Source organism: Porites lutea, chromosome 4, assembly GCF_958299795.1.
Source record: "Porites lutea chromosome 4, jaPorLute2.1, whole genome shotgun sequence".
Lineage (NCBI taxonomy): Eukaryota > Metazoa > Cnidaria > Anthozoa > Scleractinia > Poritidae > Porites > Porites lutea.
In genome coordinates, this window is record NC_133204.1 from 21897802 (window position 1) to 21919912 (window position 22111).

General features: G+C 40.4%; 2 protein-coding genes across 2 annotated transcripts; both read left to right on the top strand.

Moving 5' to 3' along the window:
- Window positions 1-3450: 3450 nt before the first annotated feature.
- On the top strand, window positions 3451-6751 carry LOC140934398 (uncharacterized). The gene is made up of 3 exons (XM_073384026.1): window positions 3451-4020; window positions 4105-5349; window positions 5609-6751. The coding sequence occupies exons 1-3, from the start codon at window positions 3451-3453 to the stop codon at window positions 6749-6751; spliced, it is 2958 nt and encodes a 985-aa protein (XP_073240127.1).
- On the top strand, window positions 6748-8760 carry LOC140934399 (uncharacterized). Its single transcript, XM_073384027.1, has one exon. It carries the CDS (start codon window positions 6748-6750, stop codon window positions 8758-8760), a length of 2013 nt encoding a protein of 670 aa, XP_073240128.1.
- Window positions 8761-22111: the final 13351 nt, after the last annotated feature.

Below are 22111 nucleotides of genomic sequence, written 5' to 3' on the forward strand. Positions count from 1 at the left end.
GCAGTCACCCCATACAACATCACAATAGTCAAAGTAGGGTTGGAAAAGTGAATAGTAAATAGGTTTAAGAGTCTCTTGATTATCGGCTAGTTTTCTAGCTAAATACAGCATTCGCAAGCCATTAGAGACTTAAGATGAAATATGTTTGATCTGATTATCCCAGGTTAGCATTTCATCAATATATGAACCCCCGATAATTTAGTAAAAGGTTTATGTTCAATAGTTATATTATTAATCTTTACATTCATGAACTTGGCTTTTGCCAAGTTTTGCCGAGAGCCAATTGTCATATAACTAGTTTTTGAAGTATTGCAACTCAATTTGTTTGTCTTAAGCCAATCATGCAGTTAAGTCACTATTTAAGAAACATTCAATTGTGGATATCGGCAAACATACCAGGTGTTGTATGCTGTAGACATTAAGAAAAATCGTTTAATATGAACAATAGCAGTCCAAGAATAGAGCCCTGGGGAATGCCACATAATACATATTGTCCTACGGATAAGACTCCATTTACATAGCATCTCTGCGTTCTATCAGTCAAATACGATTTAAGCAACTGAGGTGAGGTTACGTTGTAAGCTAAAGCGTTTTTACTGTATATGAAATGACGTAGCCTTTTGGGTTGTTTTACTGAAGTACGCTTAAAACGGACACCGGTTAAGGTAAGGACAACGAACACTTTTCCTTGTCCAGAGTCGACAAATTTTCGTATATCGTCAACCCTAATTTAGCGGACACTTGTCATCTGCAGATTGTCTATCAATGGATACCTTACCAGCGAAAATCGAACAAAACAGCGAATGACCTTGAACAGTTTCTAACAAAAATCGTGTAATTGTAACCTTACTTCCTCTACCGAGAAGACAGGCCAAAGTGAAAACAACGCGTTGCACCATCCAGCTTGTTATTTGCGCGTCGTTTTCCCGCGATTTCTCTAAATAAATCGTTAAAGATTCGGTCGACGAATGAATCACTTCGTTTCTCTGGAAACTAATATTTGGGTGTATTTCCTTTATATATCATTTTTATACCCTCGACTTTTCCAGGTACGCGCTTGCGCGCGTATCTTGCGTACACATCGGCTCTTGGCGTTCAAGTATCTACGCCCCTGGCTACTCAGTCAAAAGCTGAGTATTGGCCGCTTTATCACTTCGTCAAAAAGAGATCACAAAAGGCATTTTAGACATTTTCTTAAACAAGCAGCCTGAGTTGCGACCATTATACTTAAAGGAGTTCCCGAGCAGGTCGGCTCCGATAACTTTGACTAGGAGGAAATTTTCATATATATTTTTTTTTTTACTCGCTGCATTTAAAACTCATCTTTCTGGGAGAAAATTGCGCGAAAAATGGCCGTGGGGAAGGGAAATAGTCATGCTTAGAGCTGACAGTCACAAATCAACGAACTAGGGAACTGTTAGTTGATTCTGGACGTCGCGTGTTAGTACAACAATATTTTCAATAAGAGCAACTTTATCAATGTCGCGTTTTTCACATAAACTTTTTTTGCTCTTTTTTCTTTTATGTTCTTGGTTTTTAGTGTTCCGCGTTTTCCGCCGTTCCTCGTTTTAGAATTTTAGTTAATTTTCCGCTATTCCACCGTTCCTTGATTTAGGGTCGTTCTAATGATGATGACAGACGCTGGCACTATTGACACTGACAACTAATAAGGCAATTTTGTAATGAAGAGCCTACCTACCTATCACATATATGGTGAAAAACTTTGTGTACTTTAATCCACGGCACTCATAGGTACCTCCATCAGACACTCTGATATCGTTTATTGTTAATGCATTATTGGAAGTCTTAATATGGCCCCCAGAAGTGGAAGCAACCTTGTCGTCGATGTACCATCGGATGTGAGTGTCATTTGGCAAGGAACATGGTAATGTTTCGCTGCTACCAATTTTCAAATAATAAGGATTCCGATCTAACACATCCAAATTTTCTGTTGATGGAAATGTATTAAATAATATTTATTAATTAGAAAATAATAAATCAAAGGGTGTCAATTGAAAATAAAAATGAAATAGAAATGAAAGGTGATAATGAACTTGCAATTGGTCGAAAAATGGATCCAGGCCAAGGTTTTTTTGCTAGCTTTTTCTAGAGATAGCCTGTGACAGGCTCAAAGATAGTAACGCACTGAGAGAAAGCTGGAGAGAGAAAAAGCTCTTTTCTTCTTGCTCCACCACCGCCCCTTTTCTAGATCAAGCCAGACCTTGTTTTCGCAACGCCGGTCCTTACTATCTGAGAGCCTGGCAGGGGGTAATACCATGATGTTACTTGAACCCTCTGACAGTAGGCCCCTTTGAAGGGCATCATTGTTTACTCACTGTAATGACCCCGGTTTCATCTAAGCGTGGACATAAAACCAAAAAAAACATGTTCTAAAAGGGTGCCAAACATTATTGTTTCACCGCTGTTGTTTTTGCAAGTTTTTGCTTTGTTTGCTTTTTTTTAAAGCTTAAGTCAGTACAGTACAATATACAATGTTAACAAACAAAGAGAGACATTACAAAATAAGAGGTACAGATAAGATACAATTGGTACACAGGATATTGCAATTACTAATCTAAATTAGAAAAAAAACCAATAACAAAAAACGACTGAACGTGTCAAAAGTGTTTGCGCCTTAAGACTCAAGGATGCACAGACGCTTGAAGGCTCTATAAAAAATTCATATTTCAGAAAAGCTTTAAAGGATAAGAAACTATATGGTTCGCTTTCTTTGGCTGCCGTGTAGATATAAAAACGAGCAATCATCAGGCAAGATTAAACGTATGGAAGGAATGTTTCTCAGGGAGATATCCGCAAATTTTATCGTTATTGGTCAAAGACACTAAGGTCGAGTTATTGTCGTTCCTCCAAGAGGTCAAAAGGTTCCCGAAGGAGTGGACATGCAGGCATTCTACAAACAGATGCTTTAGGGTCTGCTTCGATTTACACACATGACAAGTGTCACTGTCAGTTTGGCCTTGAAAAGTTTGTCGTCAGTGTACAGGATGTGATGGTTTATTTTACAAAGCTTTACGTTCGGAACTGAAATTTTATTTTCTGTTACATTGTTCGGACGTGTGGGAACTAGGCCCCAAGTTAGTCTTCAGGGGCTCGGACCCTCCTTAAGTTTTTTCGACATGTGTTTTTTCGCTTGCGTTGTAAATTCTTGTAGTTTTGTTCATCATGTTTATGTTTCGTAAATATAGCTGATTTATGCAAGAAATCGTTTTATTCATGGTCCTTCAGTAGCCGGATCTACAGTGTCGGCGAGTATTTGAAGATACCAGCGGAGAATTGAGAATTGGACCTCCGTTTGTGGTGAATAATTTGGTCAAGTTGGTCTTGGCAGTGCGGCGATTGGCGCCATTATCTCTTGTGAACTTTGCAGAAATTTTGGAGTGTTTTAATGAACGAAACTGTCATTCAAGGTTAGTGGAGATGTGTATGAAAATGGTGAATGACCTGGAGGCTATTAAGAAGAAAAGACGTTTTCTTAGAAAGTCCGTGACGGACACCTTGAAGTCTATCGACGAAGCTCTGTCAATCCCCGATAACCATGCTAGAATTCAGGTTTTTAAAGATAACATTGCAAATAAATGGAACGATCTTCAAGAAGTTCAGGCCTCAATGCGTACTCTATTGGAAGACAAAGAGATTGATGAAGAATGTGAGGGTCATAACGAGTACGAATTGCGTGTCATTGAATACATGGCGAAAATGATGCATTACTTAGAAAGTAAACATGTCGGTAAGGAAAGCGCGGGAAGTAATTCAACTGCAGCCCAAGCGCCGTTGTCGTTAGGCCCCAAGGTACAAGTGAAGCTTCCAAAGATTGATCTGCCAACATTTGATGGGGATGTTTTAAGCTGGCAGTCTTATTATCAGTCAATTAAAGTCTCAGTCGTGGATAATCCATCTTTAGCTGATGTTCAGAAATTAGAATACCTAATGAGATCATTAAAAGGTTCAGCTGCCGAAGCGGTTAAAGGGTTTGCAGTCATACAAAAGAATTATCAGCCAGTATTAGAGTCTCTGAAGGACTGATTTGGCCATCCGCGGTTGATTCTTGATGCACATATAAGGTCCCTAATTCATTTGCCACAGTTGAATTCTGAAGATGCATTGTCCATGCGTAAATTTTATGATCAAGTGGTTGGGCATGTTCGTTCTGTTGAATCAATAGGAGAGAAGTTCCGTTCCGAGACCTTAGCGCCTGTTCTCGTGCCTTTAATTGTTGACAAGTTACCGAAAAAGGTTGTGGAGAAGTGGGAATTAGAAATTGGTGACCATAAAGAGGACTATGTGAAAGTGAAAACATTGTTTGCCTTCTTAGAACAGTTAATAAGAGCTCAGGAGTCCTCCCAGCCTCCCTCTCTTCAATCGAAGTCCCCTGCACAGGAAAACAGTTGGAATCATGGAGCCCATTCCAAGTCTAACCCTTCACGAAATTACTCTACCTCTGCCTTGTGTACGACAACTCAAGGGCGTGCGTGCATCATTTGTGGTAAAAACCACTGGGTGTGGTCGTGCATCAGTTTCCTGTCATTGCCAGTCAAAGAAAGATATAGAAAAGCGGTATCCAAAGGACTGTGTTTTCGGTGCCTTGAATCGGGTCACAGAGCTGAAGTTTGTCAAAAACCACTCTGTAAATACTGCCGTGGTAAACATCACAGTCTCCTGCACTTGGAACCAGTCAAGTCTCAGCCAGAAGAAGCCAATTCAAAGTCCTGTGAGCCACCATCCTCATCTGCAACTCCTCCCTCGTCGTCTTCCATAGTAGCAAGTTCCATTGCAGTTAATTCAGGTGGGAAGGTGATCATGCAGACTGTTCCTGCTATCCTTTGTGGATCGAATGGTTGCAAAAAGGTTGTCAGATGTTTCTTTGATCCCGGCTCCCAAATGTCCTTTGTCCAACAGAGTGTGGTTGAAGAGCTTGGTCTTGATGGGGGGACTGTGAGAATCGCAGTCTCGGGTTTTGGAAGAAAATCTGCTAGGGACACTTTGCGAAAGAGAATTTCCTTTACGCTAGCACCGGTCAGCGATCCTGGAAAGCCGCAAGGTGTTGAGGCACTAACTGCTCCAGTTATATGCCGTCCAGCTGATGCTGTGGATGTTTATCCTACCAAGTGGCCTCACCTTCAAGATATAAAGTTTCCAGAGAAATTCCCCCGGAACGAACAAGAGATTGATGTTCTCATTGGCTTGGATTTCTATTATTCCTTTGTATCCAGCGATGTTGTGAGAGGTGGTCCTAATGAACCAGTGGCACTTCGTACATTCTTAGGTTGGGTCTTCTGTGGACCAACGGGTGGTCATGGCCAAGATTGCACTGTGTCTATGAGTGTTCAAGTTTGTGCTAACCAAGAACTAAATGATACACTTCAGAAGTTCTAGAACTTGGAGTCCATTGGTATTGCACCTGTTGAAATGTCAGTTTCCACCAGCCAAAGTCAAAGTACAGTCTTAAAGAAGTTTAAAGAGACATTAGCATACAAGAATGGTCGGTATGAAGTCTCAGTGCCATGGAAAGATGAGCAAGTTGTACTGAAAGATAATTACAAGCAAGCAAGAAGTAGGCTGTATAATCTGGAGAGGAATCTGCTCCAAGATTCATCCAAAAGCCAAGTTCTTCCAAGAGGCCATTAATAAGTATGTGGAGGACGGAGTAGCAGAAGAGGTACCCTATGAGCAGTATGCACCAGCAGATGGGCGTCCTGTGTTTTACCTTCCACATCATGCTGTTATCCGAGAAGATAAGCAAACAACTAAGACGAGGGTTGTATTTGATGCATCCCTGAGAGATGTAAATGGTGTGTCTCTAAATAGCTGCTTGGAAGCGGGCCCTGCATTGCACCCTGATTTGGTCGGAATTCTTCTGCGCTTCAGAAAGAATCAGGTGGGGGTCATGGGTGATGTTGAAAAGATGTTCTTGCAGATTGGCTTGAAAGAAGAAGATAGGGATTCACATCGTTTCCTGTGGAGAGATTTGGACCCTGATGCCACACCTAAGATTTATCGAATGACAAGAGTTACATTTGGAGTTATTTCTAGTCCATTCCTTGCCATCTGTACCACTCAAGAGCACGCAAGGAGATGGAAAGAAACATTCCCTGAAGCTTCAGATGAAATTCTGAGGAACACTTATGTTGACGACTTTGCCTCAGGGAAAGATACTGTACGTGAAGCCGTGAGGTTACAGCAAAGTTCAAAACAGCTTATGGAGCAAGCAGCTTTCAATTTGACAAAATGGTCCAGCAATTCGCCTGAGGTTATGCAAGCCATTCCTGAGAAAGATAGAGCATCAGATAATTTGATCAGATTGGAGAGTGAACTAGCAGGAGTGCATCCAGCTACGAAAGCTTTAGGTCTAAAGTGGAATACGAGAACAGACAGCCTTGTCTTTATGATTGAATTGGACTCTCTGAAACTGAAATCAGAGACATTATACACTAAGAGAGAACTAGCTTCTTTAGCAGCAAAGATCTTCGATCCGATCGGTCTCATCTCGCCTTTTACAGTAAGGTCAAAACTTTTGCTTCATAGTCTGTGGACCCAGGGTGTTGGTTGGGATGATGAGTTACCTGAAGAAACCTCTAGGAAGTGGGTTCAGTGGGTTCAAGAGCTTTCAGAGCTTGAACAGCTTCACATTCCAAGAAGTTACATTGATTGGCCTTTAAGCCAGCATGCAAAAGTGGAGTTACACGCATTTGGTGATGCATCGAAGTTGCATATGCCACCGCCATCTATATGAGAGTTGTTCCTAAAGAAGGGAAGGCGTCTACAAGCCTTGTGATGTCTAAGACAAGAGTTGCTCCTGTGCGAAAAATTAGTCTCCCTCGCTTGGAGCTAATGGCTGCAGTGATAACTGCTCGACTGTGTATCTATGTTAAAGATGCAGTTGACTGTCCTATTAGCCGCATTGTCTGTTGGACGGACAATTCTTCCACCTTGCACTGGATCAGAGGATCAGCCTCACAGTGGAAACCATTTGTTGCTAACCGTGTCATGGAGATTCAGTCGCTGTTGGATCCTAGTGTTTGGAGATATTGCCCAGGGTCGCATAATCCAGCAGATCTACCTAGCCGAGGCTTATCTGTCAGCCAGCTTAGAGAGAGTCAGTTGTGGTGGAAGGGGCCCTCTTGGTTGCAAGAGTTAGAAAAGGATTGGCCAGAGGATTTAAGATCCAAGTCGTCAAATAAAGCAGTACAAGTGGAGAGGAAGAGTAAAGCTATTGGCAGCTGTGTTGTCCAAACTAGAGAACCGTTTATTGACTACGCCAGGTTTAGCAAGTACAGTCGATGGTTAAGAACTGTTGCATGGATCAGAAGATTCATTCGCAACTCGAAGTTGAAAGAAGAAGAGAGACTTTCAACTCCTTTAACTGGACTAGAGATACGAGAGGCAGAAGAATGGCTGATAGCCCATGTACAGAAAACAAGTTTTGACGAAGTAGCTTCGTTGGCGAAACAGGGTGGTCCCTTGAAGGACAGCAAGCTAGCAAATTTAAATCCAATTCTGTGCCCTACTAGTGGCTTACTTCGCGTTGGAGGAAGAATTCATAAGTCTTCATTACCGGAAGAGGAGAAGCATCCCATTATCTTGCCTTCCAACCATCCTGTTGTGAAGCTCCTGATTGAAGATGTTCACTGCCGTGAACTCCATGCTGGCGTTGAGTGTACTTTATCAGTCCTACGACAGAAATTTTGGTTGATCAAAGGGAGATCAACAGTCCGTCAGACAGAAAAGAACTGCCTAGGTTGTCGCCATTACCACACAAAGCCATTTATGCAGAAGATGGCACCACTTCCTGAAGACAGGATCAAACCTGCACCGCCATTTACTAATGTTGGTTTGGACTTTGCTGGTCCATTGTTTTTAAAAGACAGTGGCGAAAAGGCTTACATCTGTCTATTTACCAGTGCAGTTACCCGTGCAATACACTTAGAGTTAGTGAGCAACATGACTGCGGCGCGGTTTCTCCTTGCCTTAAGACGAATGGTGGCAAGAAGAGGAATGTGCAGTATTATTTGGTCAGATAATGCCGAAACATTCAAGAGTGCTAATAAACATTTGCAGCAATGCTGGAGAGTACTTGAAGCTGACAAAACTCAAGTCGCATTGTCTGAAAGGAAGATTCAGTGGAAGTATATCGTGGAGAGATCCCCATGGTGGGGTGGGTTTTATGAACGTCTTGTGAAGAGTGTCAAGACACCTCTGAAGAAAATCTTTGCCAAAGCAATGCTGGATGCTGAACAGCTGACCACCATTTTAGCTGAAATCAAGGCACAGCTAAACAGTCGTCCTCTTACTTACCTTAGTGCAGACCCTGGGGACTACAGCGTGATTACCCCTGCTCAGATTCTGATAGGGAGAAATCTTCAAGCGTCTCCAGCTAAGGACACCCATGTTTCCGCACACACTTCTAGAGCCATCACTAAACGTTTTCAGTATCATCAAAAACTTGTCAATGGATTTTGGAAGCGTTGGCATGCTGAGTACCTGAGATCTTTGATACCCCTCAAGAAATGGTTTACAGTTGGTCGCGAGATACACAAAGGTGACTTGGTTCTTGTTAGCGAAGATAACTTAGCTCGAGGTCAGTGGAAACGTGCGCGCGTGGAAGCCACCCATCCTGGTCGTGATGGTCTTATCCGATCAGTTACCTTGCGATTGACATCTGGAAGTCTTACCCGTCGTCCAGTGCAGCGGCTACACCTTTTTGAAGCCTGTGATGCTGATCTAGCTGCTGAACTTGATTGAACTGCCAAAGGAACTTTGACAATTATTGAACTTGATGCGAACATTATTGATCAATTTGAAGATGCACTCCCTGCATCGGGCGGGAGGATGTTCGGAACTGAAAATTTATTTTCTGTTACATTGTTCGGACGTGTGGGAACTAGGCCCTAAGTTAGTCTTCAGGGGCTCGGACCCCCCTTAAGTTTTTTCGACATGTGTTTTTTCGCTTGCGTTGTAAATTCTTGTAGTTTTGTTCATCATGTTTATGTTTCGTAAATATAGCTGATTTATGCAAGAAATCGTTTTATTCACTTTATGTTTTTTGAAACTTTGAATGGAAGAAGGTATAACGCCGAAATTGTCTGATCTGTGAATCCAGTGTCAATAAGACGAACTTCTGATGTAGGTTTTTGGAAAGACTTAGATACTTAAGACGCGTGCTTGCCGGCAAGTGTGGGGCAAGTTCTTAAATGGCCGAACTGACTCATGTTCTGTAACTACAGAGTCATTTTCATTATCAAGACTAAAGGCTTTCCTCCAGTGCTTTGGGATTACATTACACAAGCCAATAAAGCACAGAAAGTTTGTGTTAATTATGTACTTCTTCTTGAATTCTGTAAACGTCAAGAACTTTCCTTCCTTAGCTTGTCTAGGATGTCTGGCAAGGTCTTTATGCAAGCATCATACCATTGCTTATAAAAAAAAACAGATTTGCCACCGACAGTGACCTCATGATTATTCCACAGGATCTCTTTTTTGAGTTCCCTCTTTATACTTGCTGTGTGCTTGTGATATACTCTCCCAAGCACTGAGAACATTTCGGTAGAAGAGCGGCAAACGAGGGAGCTCAGGTAAAGTTCTTAACGAAAATTACATTTAAACAACAACGGGCCACCTACACTGTCTAAAAGGCTAAACGGTATTGTCTTCCAGGATTGCAATTGAGGGTCTAAGAGAAGTTTCACCCACCCTGCTTTCAAAGATTTATCTATTTTATCCAAGTCAGGCATGCTGAGTCCGCCATCTTTTATCCTTTCAATCATTGTCGAGCGCTTAATTTTAGGTGGTTTGTGGTTCCATATAAAGTTGGATAGAGATTTGTTCACTTGATTAACAAAACCAGTGGGAACACTGAGAACAGAATTTTTGAAAGAGCTAAACTTTTGATAATGCTTATTTTTTCTAAAGAGCGTTAAATCTCTAGAAGACCAGACGTTAAGACACTTTTTCCAGAGCGACTAACTTTTTTCAAAGTTATTCTTTGCGGAAGCCTCCGAATCACATGAAAAAGAAACGCCTCGACAAACGCACGTCTTAGGCCAGTTTGTGTTGATAAGGTTTGTCGGTTGAGGTCCAGTTTTTCCCAACCACAATGCCTCCTTTTTTGATCTATTCAGTTCTAATCCGCAACATCCTTTAAAAGCCTCTAACTTCTCGAAGAGCTTTTCAACTGATTTTTCGTCACGTACTAAGCATGAGGTGTCATCCGCGTATTGAGATAACTTATACTCCCTGCCTTTGAAATGTATACCCGTTATCAATTGATCGTTTCCTATTGAATTTGCTAAAATTTCAACAGCAAATACAACGAGTACACCAGAAACAGGACAGCCTTGCCTAACACCGCGTTCTAATTCGACGTTACGTAACCATTAGTTAATAACGCAGCATTGAATACATTGCTGTAAAAAGTATTGATCCAGTGCATTCAAGGAGTGCCAAAATTAAACATCTCTAAAGCTTTTTCAAGGAAGTTCCTCTCTAAACTGTCAAACGCCTTTTTGAAATCTAAAAACAACGCTATACCAGAATTATCTACCGTTTTTGTGCACTCTATAATGTCTGCTATTAAATGTATGTTTTGACCAATACGACGGCCTTTGATGTAACCCGTCTAATCCTCGTGTATAAAGCTGGGCAGCACCTTTGTAATTCTAGCCACGATTGTCTTAGTGGCAATTTTATACTGTGTTCAGAAGCGAAATAGGCCTCCAGTTTTGTCTTTGATCAGCCCGTTAGGCTCATCTTTTAGGATTGCCTTTGTTTATCCCTTGGTTTCCGGAACGGATTAGATTATTGGAGTCAAAATTACCCTTTCTGGTCAAAACATTTAATTTTGCTAACCCTAGCCTCCTTTGAAGTAGTGAATGATGAATGAATGATTTATTAAATTTTTCTGAGTGAAAACAAATTATCTTGCGTCAAGTCGACAATCAGCCGACTCATTGGAAATACTAAACACCAACATCTGATAGCTATTTTCAACATACACTTGATGTACTATACAAGTGACGCGTGATGTACTATACAAAATATAACGCTTAATGCATTTTCTATTTGACTTATCTTTTGCATTGGTTTCTTAATAATAGTTTCTTAGTAAACTTGGTTGGCCACACAAGTTTTTTGGTCTCACATCATGAACTCGCCAACCGTGCCAAATGTTTGTCGGGTTTTCAATACTTGTTTCCTTCAAGAAGTGCTCAGTTATGTCCAGGATCGATCCTGTGAACGCTGCAAAATCACCACAGTGAAACCTCCGCGCACGATCTTCCACAATAATTGCCGTTTTATCGGGCGCTCTCGTAGCCTCCCACGCAGACGTTCTTAGGGGTTCGTCACGCGTTCCCACCCCACGAACGTCTGCTGAACCGAAAGATAAATTCCTTTCCCATTGTTCACAAATATCAGCTGGAGATCTCATACAGATTATGGGAGATCCAATCGGCGCTGTTGATGTCAAAGTGTTGACAAGCCAAACACTTACGTACAAGCTCTGTAGAGTGTGATACGTGACCAAAGATTTTTCTCCGGACGAGAATCTAGGAGATAAGCGTTGGCCTTTTGTATATAATTTCTCTCTGTAAAGGCTGGATTAGATGTCATTTGCTCATAAAGTTGTTCTTTGGGTGATGCAACGGCGGGGTTACCCTGTAAGACTGAAAAAAAAAGGCAGAACTTTTTTCACACGTATTGTTTTGTAGTAAAGCCGACTTCCGTTCAGCAAATTCAAGCTCCGAGGTTATATTTTTCAATGAGATTGTGAGGATAGCCTCTAGTACGAACGCTTTTGAGTTAACTGAGTAGTTTGTTCTAAAACTGTAAGGTCCTCACCTTTCATAAGACCTTCCTGATCTTTTCTGGAGCTATAAAGTCAAGCGCGAAATTTCTCAAGGTCCAAAGTGCACTTCCCAGATCTGGGGGTCTGCTTTGATTGGTCTACGTGTTTCTCCGCTCAAGTCAGCAGACGTTCAAGGGGCAGGAACGCGTGACGAACCCCTCAGAACGTCTGCGTGGGAGGCTAGCGCTCTCGCACAGGGCCGACTGATTACAAAAGTGTCTACACCTGAGTGACACATTTCCATATCCCAGGTGCTCAAGATAACTTGTTCCTGACACTACGCGTAATCCACGAGTTAAAAATGTGTTGTGATGTCAAAATTTCATAAGCACGTACGTGATAGGTATAAATACAGTGTTTTCATACGAATGCTATTTCAGTCTGCTCTTAAATCCTGCTCAAACCCATGCAAAAATCGACCAAGGTGCGACAAGGCTAAAAAATCAAAACCGCTTTTCTTTTGCATACTTGTAGAATTTAGTAAGTGTACAATCGCCAATTTGTATCCAAACTTCGTTTGATCATCCACTATTCTCTCGGACACTTAAGCTGTTACTGAGATAACGGAGATTAGCCGATAATTAGGCACATTTAAAATAGTTTAGCTGTTATCTGTTACTGGGCTACTGAGTACAGTTATTGTACTGTTGAACTACTGGTACCAGTAAACTACTTGCTAATTAAGCATTTTGAACAATACCATCTGGGATATGAAGCCCGCGGAGTATGAGCTGAAACTAATCTTTGTCATTATGCACGGAGCCAATTACTCCAAGTAGCCTGTCTACAGAAATAGGTGGCTCGTGGAAGAGGTTAACATCCTGTATACAGTAATTTCGAGAACGGTTGTCGGAAAAATGTGCACGCCACAATCCCGAAAGCTAATATGGGATATGATCGATACACTGTTTCTGACGACTTTCACTGTCGAACCTACTTTTGTTGCTTTCCTTTAGCACTCGCAAACACATTTTCATGCAAATTCTTTCAAAGAACAGTAAACTCAAAACCACCCACAATGCCTTTCGGGATTGTCGCGTGAACTTTTTCCGACGAACTTTCTCGAAATAGCTGTACACGGCTGTTTTTAGAACGACAATATTAGGGTTGAGTGGGATAATAAAGCCGCCCAAGTTACCAAAAACCCATATGAATCTCTTCCTTCCCACTGTAAGTCTTAAGCATTTTTCAGCAGTCCTTTTTTTTGCTGGTTTCTGATTAACTGGTCTGTTGACGATACACTATTAACTCCCCTTTGATGTATGTAGCAGAAAACTCACTTGGGGGTGTAAAGTTAGCTATGGAAACCAGCTCTACCGGATGGATGTTTGTCTATTTTCTGTTGATTCGCAATTTTTCGTTCCATAAAAGGTCAGCTTCTCTTTGGCTGGATCGGTGCACAAGATGTCGACACAATCATCTTTTGAAGTAGAAAAAGATAAAGTGCGCCTCTTCATATGAGCCCGGTTGAACGGACTGGCCCGGTTTCCGAGATCTCGCCTTACCTCTAAATCCTTTGTAAAATTTTCGACGTGTTCATATGAGAGGGCGGGCTGGCTCAGTTCCCGAGATCTCGGTAAGCGGGCTGGAAATTTTTACATATGAACTCTTCAGCCCCATTAACTTCACGTTAAAAGCAAACGGTAAACGTGAATTTGTACCACGTGACCAAGTTTTCCCTTTACCTGTCATTTACCAATTACTACCTCTACCATTTTTATCCATAAGAACTGCTTTGTACTGTTTTTATCTGTTCATTTTTTATTTTGAGACATTCTCAACTTGAATTTGACGTTAATTTGCAGTTTGCCGTAAGCGTGACTCTATAATTCTCTCTCTTAGCTTGATTTACGTACAGACAAATATGAGGTGTTCGAAATATTCCCTACAGAACATGCAGTTGAGCCATTCTTCCAGGCTCGCCCAAATATTTTATCTTTAAAACGACTTTAATTCATTTTGATTCTGAGCCCTATCCTTAAAATAAGCGGTGTTAGTATTTACCAAATCAGTGAATAGCAATTTTCTCGCATTTTGATTAGCTCCTGTAACTCTGAATATCCTTGGCTATTCACTGTTTTGCGACCTGAGCCAAGATGGCGTCTCGTTTCGAGACATTTTCGAAAGATGAAATTTGTGCGTTAAATGAAGCAGTCGTACAAACAACAACCAAGAAAGCGACGAACTTTGGCTTGTCAGCGTTAACTGGTAGGTAGAGTTTGCAACAAAATCGTAAAAACGCACTTGACGAAATCCCCGAAATGTTTGTAAATTGTTAACAAGTTCCTACTATGTGACGTTTTTAACTTACAAAAACTTGCTTTTTTCATTTTTATCCAAACGATTTGGTAAATACTATCCCGCTCAGGGTCGGTTCATAGCGGTAGATATACCGAGACGCGACGTTCCCTTTTGGGGATAGTTGTATGTTATATTACATTCAACGCCACGTTTAGTTAGGTTAGGCTAACTTCTCATGAAAAAGGATAGGTTTTTGAAACGTACCTATAGAGGCAAGTCCTATCCTAAGTTTTTGAATCTATTGTTGTCTATATCTTCGTCATATCTTGAGTGCATTGCTGTTGCATTTTTGCTAAAGTACAGCCTCCCTAAACACTTGATTAACGATTGCAATACGCCATTAACTCCAATTAAAGAGCCGTAAGTATGTTATATGTTATATATGCCTACCAGAATTTTTGAAAACATGCCTCGAAAAGGCCCAGAATATTCGCACAGAAACCTGGCGATGGCTTTGCTAATAAGGAGTCAAGATGAGAGTCACTTTAGAAGGCGTATGGGATAAGAGGTGAATTTCTTTACAATATAGGCCATTGGCCCTTTTATTTTTTGTAAGTTAAGTTGTCTGGCCCAGACTTGCCAGCTGGTGCGGTTTTCATATTATCGTCTAGAAGATGTTAGTGAATGATGACGGGTGAGGAGAAATTATCCAAGGCGGGGCCCGGACAAGGCAAATTTGGCTCAAGGTGAGCCAGCTCCTTCTTAAAGAAGGCGACATGTAGACGAATTTTTAAAAAGCCCAGAATTCGGGAGTATAAAAATGTTCGTCACTGTTATAGCAGGGGGGGGGGGAGGTTACTCTATTGTTTTCCGCCTAAGTTTCTTGACCCACTCCGCCTGCCCGTATGACGTCACATAGTAACGGGCAAGAGCCTCGGGTCGCTTGTGCAAATTAGCAAGGGATACTACAGTTATTTGGACGAGGAAAGGCTAAGAAGCTAACAAATATCGCTATATATCGCTTTTTCGATCGTATGTGTGTGAGCTTTGGTGTTGCTATAATCTGCTTGTGTAAACCGTTTTGATATTTTGTGTCCGTGATTGTAAAATTTTGTTAATTTGTTTTGCAAGCCGTGTTGCAGGATCGCCATCTATTTCACGGGACCGGCAAGGTCATCAAAACTTAAATCTCTTTTTTTTCTCTAAAATAGGCAAGGTCTAGTCTCCAGAATAGGAGGTTCCATTCACAGATCATGCATGTTTATATTTCATCTATTCTTTTGCTAATTAAATGGGCCTAACTTCATATCATTCCTTTCGAGTGCGGGCCTCCGTAGATCTCCTAATTCTCCACCAAATTCAGCAAAGCTACAATGAGGGACAAAAGTGTTGACACACTTCCGTAAAATGGGCCCTTTTTGCACAGTGGATATACTTATCCCCTTCCCCTGTCTACCACAACCCCTTCCCCCCAAAATTAATGTTGAATTTTGGACCCTCAAGTCTCTTTTTTACTTCAGACAACATTGATTCGGGGGGTCGGGGGATTTACGGCGTTTAAAAGGAAAGAAATAATAAATGAATTAAATGTTTGTTAAAAGCACCCGTTCTGAACAAGTGTGTCAACTACTTTTGTCCCTGATTGTTTGAAATATGTATCTGTGTTTTCCGGCTAGATTTTTGACGCTGCTGAATTTTTGTGCGATGACGTTACTCTATGGGCCAAATTGTTTGTTTTTAAACATCAATTTATAGAGTTTCGTCCTGATTTGCAGTATACGTAGAGTAAAATGTACGAAGCGTATGTCATTACTTAATCTCTTACTCCCGCGCGCGTTCCTGAAATCCCGTCGGGTCGAGACGAAATGATTTGTGTTGTGATCAATGCCGTTGCTGCGGATGTAATGTTTTCACAAGTATTATCATTAGTGGAAAAAGGATGGAAACATTAAGGTACAATGAAAATTGTTCTGGTAAATGGTTAACTTAAGCGAATGAAGTACTGCAGAGTAACAGAGGGGACATGCAATATTTTTCACATTGACCTTTGCCATTAGTGAAAGGACGTGAACAATATACAGGTTATGAACCTCATAAATGATGGGCCAGCCGTTTGTGCTGTGCCCTATATATAGATGTGTTTTTTATTTTTTTGAGACCTTTTCTAACCTAACTGATCCAAACCTTTAGCGTAGGTAGGCGTCGAGGTTAGGAATGTACTTTTGTAATGATTTTACATGACCGCCTGCCATTTATCCAATGGCATGATTGTTTATTGATGTTGGACGGACCACTATTTCAATTTCCCAGCTCGTAAATCACATAATGCCAAAGAAATTGTTTCCAAAATAGACAGACCAGTTTGTATCATCGCCAAAACAGCAATTACTTTGGCCCAGAAAAGCGGGATAACACGTGATCGATGACGGCCGTGCGCTGGGAAATTTTCCTTTTTTATGCGCTAATTCCTCACAAAAGGCAAAAGAAGATTCCGCTATGTAGAAAGTGCTTCGCAATACGTATTCTTGGCGAGAAAAATTCCAGCGATGTGGTGCAAATAAGGAGTTTCAACGGTTAACCACGAGAATACATATCGACATTAAGAGGTCATAACAGACTAATGTTACTTTCCGTTTGCCGAAACGTGGTTAACCGTTGTAACACGAAGGAAGCAGTGTTTTCCTCAGTTTGAGCCGTCGTTTTCTTTGAGAGTCAAATACCAGTTCACGTTTCAAAGCTCTCTTTTCATTTTCTCTGCCGACAATAGACAAAAACACAGGGTTTCGCTTGAGAAATGCAGTCGAAATACACAGACATATGCGCTTATGTCACGCTATTTGCGTTGCGTTATCATGTCACACAGAGTGTCACGAGGTGGATTGAAAGTAATTGTTTTCGTGTACACTTGCAATGTTTGCTACGCTGTCCTTAGTTTTTTATTGAATTGGCCATGATTTACCTTCACTTTTCCGTAGTTTCGATATTGAACGCAGTGACGGCCGCTCTTCACTAACGCTCCATATTTCCGTGGCCGGCCAGTGACTATCCCCACTACGTGTCAATCCTTACCCTATCCGTGATTGTTTGGGCCTTAACAATAGGATAAAGTGAAGAACAAGCAATATCCACTTTATTAAAAATATTTTCAGTACGCATTCCCTTGAAATTCATCAAAAGTTGTACATAGGCGCGAGTTTCATCGTCAGTTTTTAGCTTGTAAACCATATCGACGTTAATTCTGGATATCGCAGCCCTTTTATTACGTCATCGCGTAATTCGAATTGGCCCTATAATTCGGTCGTGAATAAGTCTATGTCACCCCCACCACCAATAACATAATTATGTCATTGATTCCTTTAATTTCAGTTAAAATCAGCGTTATACACGGCTCAGCTTGTGTGCAGTAGCGCAATTTTGCATTCAGACAATGAGGGACAAAAGTGTTGACACACTTCCGTAAAATGACCCCTTTTTGCACCGTGGATATACTTATCCCCTTCCCCTGTCTACCCCAACCCCTTCCCCCCAAAATAAATGTTGAATTTTGGACCCTCAAGTCTCTTTTTTACTTCAGACAACATTGATTCGGGGGGTCGGGGGATTTACGGCGTTTAAAAGGAAAGAAATAATAAATGAATTAAATGTTTGTTAAAAGCACCCGTTCTGAACAAGTGTGTCAACTACTTTTGTCCCTGATTGTAGTTCCATCGATTATCTACATCGAGTCGGCCCGTTGAACAGGAAATAATGCGAAATAGCTTTGAAATACGCGCTTAAGCTAGTTTTCCTCAAATGCATATTTGAATTCTTGATAAATACAGCTCCACCAGCTTCAAACAGCGTCTATGGCAGAGAAAAATTGTTTTGATGTGACAAAATTAATTTTTCAAATCATGTGTGTCACTGTGGTGCAGTGGTCAAGGAGTTTCTTGCACGTGCAGATAAACCGGGTTCGACTCCCGGCGACGCTTCTTTCTGTTTCTTTGTACCGTTTTTTTCCCTGTTTGGTCTATTTTTTTTTTAACACTATTTTTCCTTTTGGAGTTTTTTTCTTTATTCTTACTGCAGACCCTGCTAGTCATGCACTTGGATCAATATATATTTTAAGCTTAAGTCCGGAGTTTTATTTTGGAAAAGGGATTTCAAAAGCTCTTGATCTGCATACTGGCCAAGCTTACGACCAGATAAAAACCATAAGCTGTCAAGACATGTCCCTCCTCTGAAACAGCTGAATTTTTTTCAATGTCAGTTGACATCATGACAAACACACACAGTACACCACAAACTGTACTAATTTACATCCAACACCCACCAGTGACCCACTGGCAAAAGTTAAACTTTCCTTTTGTACATCGTTTTGATCATCAATATTATTACCCTAAAATCTCCACTGGGTTTGCCCCCAAAAAATAATTAAACGAAACCTTTTATTTGTTTTCGGGATTTAATTACAGAATTACAGGTGTATGCCCAATACAGTATTAAAATGCGGTAAAGCAACAAGATTCAATGCTCACAGTCTCTCACAAATACCTGTCATTTAGCTTCCCCTTTCAACACTACAGCACTAAGCGAACTTTGGGTGGAATGATACGGGGTTTCACTAGCTCTGAAGAGCTGAAAATACGCACAATGTAAAGTATAATACATTCTTTGATGAACCTCCTATTGCTGTGTCTAAACTCCTCAATCTTGCTGTGCACTGGCCCTCAAAAGTGTGACCGGTCGCTATGATTGCCCGTAAAATTTGCTCGACGATAGAAAGAAATCTTTAAAATTCATTACACCACTGGACATTTCATTCCAAAAAAGTACTTAAATCTAGTTTTCTATGACAATAGAAACCTTAAAATCTCCAAATCCAAGAAATTGGAACGGTATTTCCGTGATAAAATCGAAATTTTAATCCGTCTCTTCGATGAACACTTTGCTCGCCATTTTGAAAGTCATGTGACGTCATGCTGGCAGGCGGACTGTACCACAGATTTCTTTGGAGACACCTCCCCCCCCCCCCCTGTGTTATTCTAACATTCAGTACATTGCACTGAACTGTATTTATTTGATAAGTCGTACGACTCGTGAGCGATAAACTTACTTGGTTCACACAATGCTTGAGCCCCCTTGTCATCTTGACAGTCATTCTCGCCATCAGTTCGTTTGCACGATGACAGCTTCAATTCCTCTCCACTACAGGAAACCTCTGTCATTAAATAGGGTAGGGTTTCGTTCTTGACCTCCGATGTAATGAATTCTGCTACTGCACCTTTAAAACCCAATTGAGTGCAAACGACTTTGACATCGTTAAAATCCCATCCTTTTCGACAGATCTTACCCCACTTTCCTCGATAAAAGATTTCTACTCTTCCTCCGTAATCAAAGTTTGCTCCGTTTAGGCGTACAGGAACTGAATATGTAAATCAACAGCACAATTGTTAATTGTTATTACCGCTTGGATAAAACAGATGATCAACGCGTTCACTGCGACGATCATTTCTTCATTTTCAAAATCATAGACAGTAACAAAAATGTACAATATTTTGCAGGAGGGCGTGGCTGGAAAAAAGGAAACAAAACCCCCCATCAGGGAGGGAAAAATTAACTATTTCAGAAATCTTAGGACGACTGAACTAATTTTTCTTACCAGGGTTGAAAGTAAAACCTACAGAAACGGGCGAGCAAAAAAAAAAGTGGTTTAATGGTTTGCTCTTAGGAATTTGTATTTTTAAAAGGACGTGACTCAAATTATGAACCATTTAAATGATTGAACATCCTTATTGCGCCAGTTAGGACACAAAATTCGTAAGACCACTCAGGATCGTGAGGTTACTTAAGAAAGGTTCCAATATGGCTTCTGGTTACTTTTCCTCACACATACAAAGCCCAAAAGAAGCTGTTACTGGTAAGGCTTTCTTACACAAATAATTGGAGAAAGTAGAATACCTTAAGGACGATATTAACAATGTGAATAAACGGTTCAAAAGACCTTATAAGCTACCTGCACATGACTGGAGATCCTCTTTGCTGTTATTATTGCAATTGAAAAGCAACGATGAACAGTTTTGACGAATGGTCGTGTTTGAGTGACTCTTGCTTTCTGGCTGAGTGCTGTTGTCAGTAGGACCATTATATCCCATTGCTCTGCATGTTAAATCCTTTTCCTTGTCATCCCAACTTGGGGTGCAAAGTCTTTTCCAGGTGTTATTGGATTTAAATTCCATGACACCGAGAGATGGTATCTCGTTTGTGCTAAAGCGTACTGGAAAGCCTGTTTTAAAAAGTTTCAAGTGATATCTTTTAGCCCTGAAGGTAATCCTGGGAGTTTCTTTTAATTACATTTCACTTAATGAATCGCCGGGAAACCCGATCTATTTTATTTATTTATTTGTTTATTTCACCACACGCTTTAAGTAATTTTTTCAAGTACAAATTTAACTGAAATGGGATTTTTACTCCCAACAATCAGAAAGCACGAAATCTAAAATCATAAAATCGCGAAGCAATTATTTAACGAGCGCACTTTGGATAAGAATTTTTGAAGTGTTGGCTTAACCGTCCTTTTATCTAGTAAGCATTAGTGGAATGATCTTTTTCACTATCCTTTTTTTTTGTTATTTTTCACCCATATCAAAAAAACAAGGTTAACTAACGAAAATAAGTAAAAGTGTTGGTCTAATTGTGAGGTTAAATTGAGGCATATTGTTCCAACTCGAACCCTTCCTGATATTTATAAGTCTCTCATTGCACCTTGTATAATTTATGGTTTATGATCTCTTGGGGCAATGTCTTAATCAAATTATTGTCCTTGAAAAACGTGCCCTCCGTCTTATAAACTTTGCCCAAGCAGGGGAGCATGCAATACCTTTCTTCCTAAAATGAAAACTGCTATCGCTAGGATTGCTATGCTTGGGAAAAGTCGCCGATTTAATGTATGTTGTAAACACGAGTTCTGCTCCCATTTATTTTTTCGATTTTGCTCTTAAAATCTCCAGCGTTCGATCGTATAGAGTAAAGTCATCAACGTCTGGGCAATTTTATAGGAACAATCCGCTCTTTTAAGTATTCAAAGAAAGGCCTTTTCACGAGTTGGTGTTAAAATCTGGGATGAGATACCAATTTATCTTGAAAACTTTCCTAAAAACTCGTTTAAAAAGTCAATTTTAGAATAACTACTCGAGTTTCAGAATCTGAAAACTCCTATGTTGCAGTTGATGCGCTAATTAATAAAATGAAAAATTAATTTAAGTTTAGTTTGTAGCTTTACTCTTGAGATATTGTTCTTTTGTTTTTAATCGTTTTCTTCTTCTCTATATTATTCTCCTTTCCTAATATTTTTTAAAAACTATGAAGTGTTACGCGTACGTATGTTGCAGTTGTATGTTAAATGTATATTTCCTGTATGAAAATATGTACATTTATGAAGGAAAATTATTTGTGTACAGTCTGCTTACCGCGATTGCAATAAAAGTTAAACATTACAGGTTGAAAACGTCCACAAAATAATTATGAATCTTCTGACTATATTTTGTTATTACAATCAGAAAGAAAAAACAAGGGACTTTCGCTTTTTCACATGTCACAAGCCCCCAAACAAACCTGTCACATTTGTGTCAATGCGAACAGAATGAATAAAAAAAAAACAAACAAACACAAAACTTTGTAGCGATGAATACAGTCAAAACCTCATCAGGATTTTAGGATTTTCCACTGTTCGACAGCTGGAAATCGACAGTGAATGAAAAGAATTTTCAACTGCAGCCTTCGAAATTACTAAAATCTAAGTCCGGATGTTTTTATCCGAAAATACATATTTCATTTCTTCACGATAATCCAAAAGCAGGGATTATTGATCCAAATGGAGGATTCACTGGATCTTACCAAAAACCGAATACTTTGGATACATGGTCTGAAGCATTTCTTGCCCACGGATCCGACAGGAGTGAATACATCAGCTGCTTTACTTTACTGTTCATCTTTACGGCCGTTTTTCAACCCGAGGCATGGATTAAACGA

Coding starts and splice junctions, on each gene's coding strand:
- LOC140934398 (XM_073384026.1), top strand. CDS start 3,451: ATGGTGAATGACCTGGAGGCTATTAAGAAGAAAAGACGTTTTCTTAGA. Junction 4,021..4,104: donor TACAAAAGAATTATCAGCCA/GTATTAGAGTCT, acceptor CATTTGCCACAG/TTGAATTCTGAAGATGCATT. Junction 5,350..5,608: donor CTGTGTCTATGAGTGTTCAA/GTTTGTGCTAAC, acceptor ATCTGCTCCAAG/ATTCATCCAAAAGCCAAGTT.
- LOC140934399 (XM_073384027.1), top strand. CDS start 6,748: ATGAGAGTTGTTCCTAAAGAAGGGAAGGCGTCTACAAGCCTTGTGATG.